This window comes from Quercus lobata, chromosome 2 (genome assembly GCF_001633185.2).
Source record: "Quercus lobata isolate SW786 chromosome 2, ValleyOak3.0 Primary Assembly, whole genome shotgun sequence".
Taxonomy (NCBI): Eukaryota; Viridiplantae; Streptophyta; class Magnoliopsida; order Fagales; family Fagaceae; genus Quercus; species Quercus lobata.
The window spans coordinates 81,382,581-81,395,077 of NC_044905.1; the positions used below are offsets into that span (position 1 = coordinate 81,382,581).

Genomic DNA, 12,497 nt, shown 5'->3' on the forward strand with positions numbered 1-12,497 from the left:
TTACCTCATAAATTAATCAAGAATAGATGTCTGCCAAGCTAATTGGGGATTCACAATAATATCACACCAAAGAAGATAGGGCAGCAATTGTACAAAGACATATTTCAACCTTTAACAATCCTTTTCATCTTATCTCCAATATATATATATATATAATATTGAACAGAGCTTGATTCTAGATACTATATAACTTTAGCACATAATAATTTAGAAGACAAGGAAACACTACTGAGAACGTACAAAAGGAAATCATAATATGGCTAATAACAATAAAAAGGAAACCATAAGAACAACTATTTAGTTAATGAACTCAAAAGGTATGCATTTCTTATTAACAGCCAAACAGCAATGCTAAACAACGATTGTTCTGGCTAAGCAGAGAATCCTAACCAAGGCATACAAACTGTAATTCAAATATCATCATCATGATAATCATCATCGACATCAAAACACAACAAGTAACAAAACGATTGAACAAACAAAAAAAGCTCAATTGAGAGCAGCAACACCGGAATTCTCACTCGTGCGAGCAAGTTTAGTCCACTCAGTATGAAACGAACCGGGCCTATCAATCCTCTCATAAGTATGCGCACCGAAAAGGTCCCTCTGCGCCTGCACCAAGTTTGCAGGCAGCCTTGCCCGCCTATACGTATCAAAATACGACAGACTAGCACACATCCCCGGTGTGCTAATCCCTGCTGACACCGCCAACCCAACAACCCTCCTCCACGCGGCCTGCCTCTGCACCATCTCCCTAGCAAACTCCGGGTCCACCACCAAACTCGCCAAATTCGGATTCCTCTTATAAGCCTTCTTAATCCTATCCAAAAACACAGCTCTTATAATACACCCACCTTTCCAAATCCTCGCCAATTCCCCCAAATTCAAGTCCCAACCTTTCTCCACGCTCTTTGCTCTCAACAAATTCATTCCTTGAGCGTAACTACAAATTTTCGAAGCGTATAAAGCTTGCCTCACATCATCAATCAGTCTCTTCTTATCAATTCCCTTCTTCACTCCCCCCAACTGCTCATCTTCTTTCAAACCCGCCTCCCTCAACGCCGCGGCGGCGCTCTCTCTCTCCTCCTTCAACCCACTCATATACCGACCATCCAACGACGCCGCAATCGTCGGCGCTGCTATCGAAAGCTCCGCCGCCTGCTGAACAGTCCATTTCCCAGTCCCTTTCATCCCCGTCTTATCCAACACCTTATCCACCAATTCGCCCTCGCCAAACTCATCCTTAACCCTAAAAATATCCGCCGTAATCTCCACCAAGAAGCTCTCCAACTCGCCGCGATTCCACTCGGCGAAAATATCGGCGAGCTCCGAATTCGACAACCCGCCGATATTCTTCAACACATCGTAGGCTTCGGAAATCAATTGCATGTCGCCGTATTCAATTCCGTTGTGTACCATTTTGACGAAGTTGCCGGAACCGCCTTCGCCGATGTAGGTCACGCAAGGACCGTCGTCGACCTGAGCGGCGACTCTCTGAAGAATGTTCTGGACATTCGAATACGCTTGATAAGAACCTCCGGGCATCAACGAAGGACCGTATCGGGCACCTTCTTCGCCGCCCGATACGCCCATGCCGAGATACAGCAAGCCTTGCATCGAGGCCTGTTCGATACGGCGCTCGGTGTTTAGGTACCATTCGTTGCCGCCGTCGATGATGGAATCGCCTGGCTCCATGAAAGAGGAGAAGGCGGCGATGGTTTGATCGACCGGGGAGCCGGCCTTGACGAGGATGATGATGGATCTGGGGCGCTGGATTGAGAGGACGAAGTCGCGAGGAGTGTAGTGTGGGGTGAGAGGGAGGCCGCCTTCGGTTTGGGCGCGGTGGTGGGTCTCGTCGACTTTGGAAGCGGTGCGGTTGTAGACGGAGATTGGGAAGCCTTTCTCGGCGATGTTTAGGGCTAGGTTTTGGCCCATCACGGCTAGCCCTGCTAGGCCTATGTGTGAGAGAGCTGGCGTCGCCATGGTTTCAATGAGCTGAGCTTTTTTGGATTAGAGAGAGAGAGAGAGAGATTGGAAATGGTGGGTAGGGTTGGTGAGTGAGTGAGAGAGAGAGAGAGAGAGGAATTTATGTTATATTTGATGTGTTGGGAGTGACGGACTAGTCGAGGGAGTGTTTAAGTACGAAACTCGAATTGAAATGAGAAAATGGGTGAAATGGACAGAGAGAGTTTAGAACACGCCTTGATAGAGCGGCTCATGGCGTGCACGAAAGGACGTCGTCGATGATTCCTAAAGATTTTGATTTTTATACCTCCATTTGTATTTGTTTTTTTTTTAAAATTTTTTAATTTTTTTTTTTAATTTACAAGTGTCTTGTACTACAAAAATTTTCAAGTACAGGACTTTATAATTGAATTGACACATTTTCATATATTAAATGTTTAGAAATTAAGGGAGGAAATAATTCAAACGGTGGAGTTTCATTAAAATTAGTTAGCTATTGGAAGAGAGGTAACTTGACCCATACAGTGGCGGAGTCAAGAATTTATTTTTTGGAGGTCATATATAAATTTTTTTTTTTTTGGTAATTGTATATGAAATGCAAAATAGTAATGTACAATTGTGTACTATTTTGGAAGAATGCTAATTGGAAGTTGCCGCTTTAGCATTAGAACCCAAAAATGTACTATTTTTTGAATTACCATCTTCAAATTTTTTTTTTCTTGAAGAATGCGTCAATAGTCCTAAACTTGCCTATGAACCTAGATTTATCAAATTAAATTATCACTCATTAAATAAAATGACCGAGATTTAAAAAAATACTAATAGTCCAAAGATTGTTAAATGAAAGACAAACAATCATTCAAATGCCAATGCATAAAAAAATAAATAAATAAACAACAACCAAATACATGTTAATATAGTAGTATATACGGTATATTTTAATCAACTAATCAAGTACATTTATAATTTATAAAGCCATTCGGTATATAATATATTGATTATTATTGTGGGGGTTGACTAATCAATAAATTATTAAAGTCGTGTAAATTGGGCCTGTGGCCCATCTGAGGACGTAGAACTGTCCGAGGAGGCCCAAATCGGGTTGTAAGGGTAACCAAACGAAAGGAAGAGTAGATATCGCGTAAGGTGAGTTTAGTATTCATCCGAGGACAAAATCCTTCTCGGAAATATAAGTCCGAGGACGACCTGAACGTCAGCTTGTTATAAACATACTTCGGAGCTTCGTTACCACTAAAAGTAGGATATGAGGCCAAGGGTAAGAAAGAAAAGGGAAACAAATATTTATGACAACAGCTGCCTCCGCATTAATTGCCTCTCAACTAACTCTCTGGCCGTATTAATGTGGAGGTGATGCCTGAACAGTGATGAAGCAGCCTTACAGCTGCTGGTTGGAGGTTCCAGAAGGTGTTAGATGGGACAGAAAGAAATCCCCCGAACCCAACCTACACGTGTGTGGTGAAGATGATATCAAGAGGGCAGTATATAACAAAAAAGAAGGCATTAAGGGAAAAAGATCGGAACATCAAAAAACAGAGAATACTCAGAAGAAAACCTTATAAACCAAAGAACTGAACTTGTTTCAAGGAAAAATTGATTGTTATATCTATGCTAATCTATTTATAAACGTGAGGTTTAATCGTTTTTTTTTTTAGAGTTAACTTAGTTCTTGGATACCCACGCTCTACAAATTTTATTGTTTGGGTCTTCAACGTACGAACTCAATACCAGTTTGGGATCGTTACAAATTGAGTCCTTACAATTATAATAATAAATAATATATTATAAGAAATATATATAAAAACCAGTGAAAAGTAAAGTAAAAAAAATCAAAACAAAGCAAATGCAAAATACCTGGGCAAGAGTTAAAAATAAGGGGTCAACCGGTCAACTAAGGGCATAGAGCATTGCATAGTCAGGGGATGAAGGCCCATGGCATAGAAGCTTCAATATTTCACTCTTTCTTGTCTAGTTTAGTCACATAGTACATAACTTTTACTTTTAAACAAATTACAGCAGTAGTGGGAGTGAGGAAAAACAAAGAATTGAAAAGGAAAAAGAAGAAGAAGAAGAAGAAGGCAAACACCAAGTCGCCAATGGAGAGAGAGAGAGAGAGAGAGAGAGAGAGAGAGAGAGAGTCACCTGTGTGAGGCAAAATATTTTTGTAATTGTGTGGGGGACTTGGTGGTGCGACACATCAACAAAGTTTCTGACTTTTCAATCTTTCTATTGTTGTGTACAAGGAAGCCCTCAATCATATGTTGGAATGAAAATTAGAATTTGTTTACCTTTTATTTGTTGAGATAATTGTTAAAATACTTATGTGTTCATTTTAAAGATGCTGAATGTTTAATTATTGTAATTTGTTGACATATGTATTTATGGACTATATTTTATTCAAATGAAAATTATGTTTATTTTTACACTTTCTTAAATATATATATATATATATATCTATGTGTGTGTGTGTATTATTAAGTATGGGGAGCAAAAATGATAAGGTTATTTGAAAATTTTCAAATTATTTAAGATATTTCCACACACAAGAAAAAATAATAATCTTTTTCAAAAATTTTGGGGGGCCAAGTCCCCCCTCAGTCCTCAAGTGGCTCTGCCACTGGAGATGTGTTTTTGTAAACATGTTTTATCAAGTTTTTTGTTTAGTAAAACATTTCGAAAATTTTTATGAAGTATTTTATAATTAATAGAAAACATTTTCAGGTCTAATCAACATGATAAACCAAATTGTAGAATGAAATAAACATAATAAAATGTGTAAAATTAATATTTTATAGCAAAACAAATAGGGTGTTTAGGTTTTGATTTTGAGTTTTTGATCTTGTTTACTCCAAATTCACATCCAAACACTTTTTTTTTCTTCATCAAAAGTTGTTCTCATCACTTTTGAAAAAAAAAATTTTCTTGTTTTTTTTTTATAATGTGGGGCGCAAGTACTTTATGGGCCAGACCCATTCACCCATGGGGAATCCAAAGGTCCAAGCCGAGGAGGGCTATGGCCCAAGCTCGATAATATAAAATACAAGGTAGCCTTGGGATACAGCCGAGGACAATTCAGTCCTCGGCAGACTCAAAGTCCCACCGGAGTGAAGGGGTAAAAACGGTATAGGACTAAAACTTGGAAGAAAAATCTAAGAAATATCCAGGGAAAGCTGCCCTTACTGCCATTCAATACTCTGAACCTGACAGAGCCGTATTCTATGGCTTTTACAACCACCCTCAACGACTTTGGGTATGGGCTGATGGGACAAGTATCAGTCTTGGAAAGGTTGACTCTATACGTGGACGAAGGACAATGAACGCAGGCGGATATAAAAGGAAAAATAAATAACCTAGAGAAGGGGCTGGGAAAAATGGCCAAAAACCAGAGCCTCCCAGCCCACCTCCAGGAGAAAGATCCCAGGGGTGAAGAAAACTTAACCGTGTGTGAACACCACGGAAAACCTGCCGCCTGGTGACCATGGCCTAGCCTTTCAAACCCACGCTCTACAAATGATATTGTTTGGGCCTTTTTATGTGAGAACCCAACACTGTTACGGTTCGTTACGAATCGTGTCCTTACATATAATGATTTTGAGTTTTTTTCTTCAAGATTTTGACTTTGCAACTTATATGTTTTGATTATTTCTTTCCTCTCTCTCTCTTTTTTTTTTTTTTTTTTTTTTTTTTTGTGTCAATAGTTATACAACACTATATATTTTAGATTTTCCTTATTTTTGTACTTATTTTTTCATCTTAAATTTTTAGATATGATTTTCATTTGTATGATAAAAATCCAATTAAGATGTGTTAAGCGGTTTATATATATATATATATATATATATATAATATTTGATAGGGATTTTAGGTAGAAATTATTTAGAATTGATCAAATTTTAACATATTATTAATAAACATTAAAATATCATTTGTTTAAATGTAAAGAAGACATAAAAATCAATAATTTAATTTTCTTTACAAAAAGTCGAGTGGGGATCTGTATTAACAACTCAAGAGAGCTGGACAATACCATCATGCTATAAAAGTGGCGTGAGGGAATGTGAATCAAGATTAGAATTTTTAGTTTAACTCTGCAATTGATTGAATTTTACCAAATTATTATAATTTAATTAAATATTAAAATATTATTTTCTCTAAATGTAGAGAAGACATCTTAATCAAGATTTTTTTCTTAACTTATTAAAAAAATAATAAAAAGATTCAATTGTGAAAGAAAAAGTAGATTAAGAAGGTTAACATAAATAGAAGTAAAAATCATTTTGTGGGGGCTTCAAAAACACCCAAAAAGGGAATAGCGACAGATGTTCTTGATCTACACAACTAATTTCTAAAAAATGGAAGAAAAAAATTTCACAATGGGAAGATTAGACAATAAATTTAAAGGTAGAAATCAGCTAATTCATACTTTCATATATGGGGGAACCACATACCCGAGGTACATGAGAAGGATTTAAAGGTAAAAATACAAAAGAAAAACTCTCTAACTCTCTCTCCTATTGTTGTCTAGACTTTCTCTCTCTAATAATCTCAACCCCTCTTTGTTGCCTTCCTCCTTTTATAGCCACTTTCTCTCTTCCTCCAGTTGTTTAGACTCCAGCTGGATTTGGAGGATACTTGTCCTATCAACCTTCTACTCTGCTATTTCTTGATCATGAAAGAGAACTTTTGAGGGTGCTTCCACTATCCAAGTCAATCATTCAGCATTTAATGCGACTAATATTAGGTGAGGGAACTTATTAATACGGAGGTGATTGCTTCATTGGGTTCTGTGTTTTCTTTATCGTGTCCCTTGGGGTGAACTTAGAAGATGGGCGGTTCCAGTTGAGCAAGGGATGTGTTATCCGAGGCTCCTTTGTCACCACGGGGTGAAGGTTTAAGAGGTCACCTCAATTATGAACCTAGGGAAAGGCTGTTATCCTAGATTTCCATGGTTGTAAGTACGATGGGCTTCTTATTGTTTAGAAGATCATTTCATTTATGGTCATACCTTGGGCCGGGTCCATTCTTCGGACTGAACTCTCGGGCCTTGCCCTTAGGGCCAAATTTAGGTTTCCCCCCCCCCCCCCCCCACACACACACACTCATTTTAAGGGAAAATAATAAGAAAAATGTCTAAACAATTGAAATGAAAATAAATTTAAACCATTTTCAAATTTCTTAATTTTCTTCATAATAAATATTATACCAGTTGGAATTAATCGTAATTTTTTTTTTGAGAAGAATTAATCGTATATATATCATGGAAAATGATAGCGATCAAGGAATCAGTTAGTTGAACAGCACGGATCACGATGATGTTGAGGGCTTGAAAGATAAGAAATAAAAGATCAGAGGAGACCAGGGTTGGCCGGTCAAAATTCCTCTGATGATGAAGTTAGCAATTCTCCTCTTAAAGAAATATATTGTCTGGAAAGAAGAAATACTTAGCCTCTCTTTCTCGGAGATTCATCTCCTTTTATAGGTTTAGGGAACGGTTATCCGTTGGATAACTTCCCCCTATTTCACGGAGTCCGGAGCGTACAATTTGATAACCGCTATAGCGGTTATCTTTTCATGTCAAAACTGCCTTGCTCTCGTCCTAAGTGCTGTTTGGACGAGAAATAGTTCACCAGTTACTACACGTCGTCCAGAGGTTTCTCTAGACGACAGTAGTGTAGTCTGCCTTGTGAACTTAGGACGACGTACCTTTTGTATGGACGACATCCATGGACGAGTAAGGAGTTGGCTATTTTTTAGACACCATCAGAAAATATTATATTCATTGATTTCATGACTTAAGTATTCGTTTGGATACGAATGAAACTCCCAGCGTTTGCGTCTACGTTTCCTTTTTTTTTTTTTTTTAGAAGTATATTTCTGTGGCTTTATGTCACACCAGTGGATTTCATGCACTGTTCACGGAACTCACAAACCTCTTTTTCCAGAATAAGTCTTGTGCCACATAAAGTGGTACAACAAATACCACAACTCACCTGTGTGGTGAGTTGTGATTGGTAGAATGGTGGTGGTGGATCCATATGGGGATACCTCTCTACCAACTACAACTCGCCATATGAACGAGTTGTGGCATTTGTTGTGCTATTTTATGTGGCACTAGAAGAACTCCTTTTCCTAGTAACTTTTTCATTAAAAATGGGTCCCACGACATTATTCATATATTTAAAAATTATTTTGTTACAATGTTTTCAGTTTTCAGCAAAATAAACGGTATCCAAACACACTAATATAATTTTTTTCTTTTTTCAAAAGACTAAAATGGCAAACTATTTACTACTAGATACTGGATAGAACTGTATAGATAAGTGAATTGATCAGGTTGATTAAAAAACCCATATGGTTTTGAAGAATCCATTTGGATTGAATATGTTAAAAAATAATCCACTAGGTCTGATTGAGTTTGACTAGATCATAGGTTTTGAGCCATCACGACTAATCGTGATCTTAGATCATAAAGCCCAATTATGGAAATGTCTATGTCATCTTCAAATTTGAGAAATGTCAATGTCATCTATAATGATAGTTCACTCTATAGAATCCACCAGACGAAACAAAGCGCCGGTAAGAGTTGTCCTTCCACTACCGGTCCAGCCAACAATTCCAATTTTGTGCCTTCCTTCAAATATACAACTTATCCCTAGAAGCCAATATCTAACTCGTTTCATGCAGACATTGTAAACACAAAAGCAACAATAACAAACATACAAATTAAAAGGTTGGACTCAGTGCAAAAAACTCCCAACTTTTTTAGTGTTTGAAAAATGTCATGGTAGATATCATTCCTCCGATATATTGAAGAGGCTAATTTTCAAACTCGAACCTGCAACTAGTTACTTTTGGTGGAATGCATTTACCTTCAAACTAAGGCTCGACAATTCTATGATAGTCCCCAAACCTTGAGGTTGGCAATGAATTATTAAAAGACAAACAACAACTGATGAATATGTTCAATGTGTGTTGGATGATATGAAGCCTCATCCCCAATTGTTGATTGTAGAATACAATTTGAAAAAAAAAAAAAAATTGTCCAACATTGTAAACACATTTTTATTATTCTAGAAGTTGTGAATAGAAAAAGTAGTAATTTTTTTTGGGTGTTACATTTACCTTCAAATCACATATCTTCACCTAACCAATAATATGCCAACTGTGTTCGGGTCAGTAACCATCTATAACTTCTTCAGTTTCACTAGGAATATGCATGTGCTATTCTAGCCTTTCTACAGAAACAATTAAATTTTCTAGCAAGCAATTAAAATATATAACCAATATATTTTGTTTCTCATACTTTTGATGCAGGATTTATTGGAATTGGTTATAAAATTATCCCAGAAACGGAAAAATTCGACTAACAAGTGCTTAAGTACTAGTTATATTAAACAAAAAAATAAATAAAAATGCAAGACATTGATTGAGATCATGAAAATAAGTTATCAAGAACATGAACCATGAGCTATAGCAATGGATGGAGCGTTTAGATATAATTTGATTAATTTCTTCTTATTTGTCACCCACTCCTATATATCTTGTCTGTAATTTTCCTGAGATTTCATCTAGGGTGGCCTGTGGAATTTAACAGAACCTAATATTTCCTGAAAATTTATTTCTTACATCTGATGCTGAAATTTTAATTTTTATTCCCATAAATCCATCACATTTTGAGAAGGAGAAAATTCAAGGGCAAGCAAATCACCTGGATATCACACATTGCATAATGGCTGACAGAATTATCTTGTTTTCTCAACTTTCAGATTATTGCTCCTTTTTGCTGCACTGGGCTCAAAAATCTTCATCATCTAAAAACAATTGATGATCATAACACTCAGATAAGTAGGTACCATGGGAGCAATGAAATAAAAAAATAAAAAATAAAAAAAATAAAAAGAAAAAGAAAGGTAAACTAGATATTTGGTCCCTATTTTTTACGCCATATTTTAATTTGGTCTTTAACCTTTTAATTGTATTAATTTGGTCCCTAACCTTTCGGTATCATGTCAATTTAATTCATGTCATTATATCTTGGATGAAAATTGATGACATGACAACAATTGCTTTTGAAACTCTTACCTGGCCGAGTATCCTTCACAAAGGTGTTGTTGCATAGTAAAAATACATCAGTGCCCTGATAATAGAGCTCAGAAGTGTAGAAAAATTAGATAGTGATGCCCCAAAACCTAAACTAACAAAAAAAAGGCCCTTCGGAGTAAAAATAAAACCAGGATAAACCCAATCCCGAAGTAAACTGCAATGAATCTGCTTACGGTAGAATCCTCAATTTCAGCAGCCAACCAATAGTTTTGTATGAACTGCATAGCTAAGAATATGAAGTGGCATATAGCTGCCTAGAAGAGACAAGAAGCCCTTGCTCTGACTCAGACACAGTATGTAAGATTTTAGACCAGTGTTTCCTGTTTCCCTTTCTTCTTGCTTAATCAATTGATCTAAAGTCAATATCAACTGTTCCTCACAAATTTTCAAAATTTCACATGTAGAGGTTTTAGACTATTGGAAAAGAGCATACTTGGCATGTTTCTGGGAACCAACAGTGTCATTGTGTGCATTGACAAGGTTTTGAAATTCTTGACTTGAAGGTAGCAGTTGATGCCATGTGGAAGCTCTTAGAAATTTCCCTTCAAACATAAACTGCCAAAAATTTGAAGTTTATGTAAACTGCTTTTGCAAAGTTCTATTTTAAAGATCGTGATCATAGTCAAGAAGAATATGCATATTGAGTAGCACCAACACACACACAAAGCAGTGGTAGTTCACTGATATACCAACCAAAATAGAATCAAATAAAGGAAGGAAGTCGACTTGGTGGGTCACAAGCAGAACTGTCTTCACTGACATAGCTTCCATGACATATTCCTGGAGACAAGCCATGTTAGATTTCTCTTAGAAAAAGCACCATTAGTAGCACAAATTGCATCTTTAAGAGACGTCATTACATTAAATAGACCAGTTGCAGTATGTGCATCAACGGCACTGAATGGATCATCCAAGAGATAAACATCAGCATCTTGATAGAGTGCACGGGCAAGTTGAACCCATTGCTTTTCACCACCACTTAGAGTAACACCTCTTACTCCTATTTCTATTTGATCACCAACTGGAAGCATCTCAAGGTCCTTTATAAGAGAACACTTTGTAAGCAGATCTTGGTATCTATGTGAATCCAAGGGGTACCCAAAAAGAATATTTTCTTGAATAGATCCTGTTTGAATCTAGACTGTTTAAGAAATGAATGCTATATTTACATAAACATGAACCTGGAAATATAGAGCTTGAAGCTTTGGCAAGATTTTTTTTTTTTTTTTTCATTTAAGATGTCTACCATGTAACTGATGGATATAAATCAGTGTGTGAGTTGTATCTTTCAGAAAGTGCAGTAGGTAAAAAAAAATTCCTATATATCATATTCTTCAACACTTTCTTACAAAAACTATGTTCCAATTCATTTTTTTATTTAAAAAAAAAAAAAAAAAAATCAGGAGCAAGGAATGAAATGATTACTTCCTATGCCTTTGATGTTTGGAACTTATTCCAGAATCGCTTCTAAAAGGATTGATTTACCGGAGTCTTCCACAAATAGCTACCTTTTCTCCTGGTTTAACTTCCAAATTTATCTTTCTTAGCACGGCCTTCGCTAGATTAGTCTCACATGAAATTTCAGTGGCCTTGATAAAAATGGACTGTTCAAGCTCTTTCTCATTGCACTTTTGCCTTGCATATCTGTTCTGCAACTTTGGTGCCACAAGGAACTTTAAAATCCGAGTTAAAGACACCTTTGCTTCAATGAACGCTTTAGCAACATTAGGGATCATTCTGATAAGCTCCTGAACAATAAGCAGACTTGCCAGGAATTTCAAAGCAGTAGCATCCCCAAAATATGGCAACTGATACTAAAATGGGAGATTACCAAAACAAAATAAAATAGTACCCCTTTTGTATTAGAATTGCTAATATCTACTCTTGATCTTGTTTCCTTAGCACTTGTATAACATTCTTAAAATGTTTCTCCCAAGCATACAACTTCAAGACCTTCATATTTGCAAGAGACTATGTAATGGCCCTTAGTCTCATATCTTGTGCCACCATGAGCTTTGTCTGAGACTTATGCTGCAGTTTGGCCATTGATGAAGTTGCAACCAGAGCAAGGAAAGCAAAACGGTGGTACTTAATCTGTGTCATAAAACGCACAGTTTCATTAAAAGATTGCATAGCAACGCATCGTTTTGGAGAACACTGAGCCTGAGTGATAGAAGAATTGAAAACGGTGTCGGTTTGACTCTGTTCAAGCTTCAGATGTTAATGGCGCGAAAGTTAGTTATTGAGCTGTTAGTCCTTCCGTGATATACGGGCTTGATCCGCATAATTTGGATCTAATTATTGTTCTGTTAAGATCTGTAGAGTGAGTGATGTAAATAGTGAGCTAGTGATCAATTGTAATATTAAGCAAGATATTTTTCTTACTCATGGTGATTCTTTCCCTCAGGGAC

The 12,497-nt window shown here is 36.7% G+C and overlaps 1 protein-coding gene across 1 annotated transcript; it reads right to left on the bottom strand.

Moving 5' to 3' along the window:
• Positions 1-296: 296 nt before the first annotated feature.
• LOC115976846 (6-phosphogluconate dehydrogenase, decarboxylating 3, chloroplastic) lies at positions 297-2,237 on the bottom strand. The gene has a single exon (XM_031098356.1). The coding sequence runs from the start codon at positions 1,981-1,983 to the stop codon at positions 490-492; it is 1,494 nt and encodes a 497-aa protein (XP_030954216.1). The 5' UTR covers positions 1,984-2,237; the 3' UTR covers positions 297-489.
• Between the last annotated feature and the right edge of the window lie 10,260 nt (positions 2,238-12,497).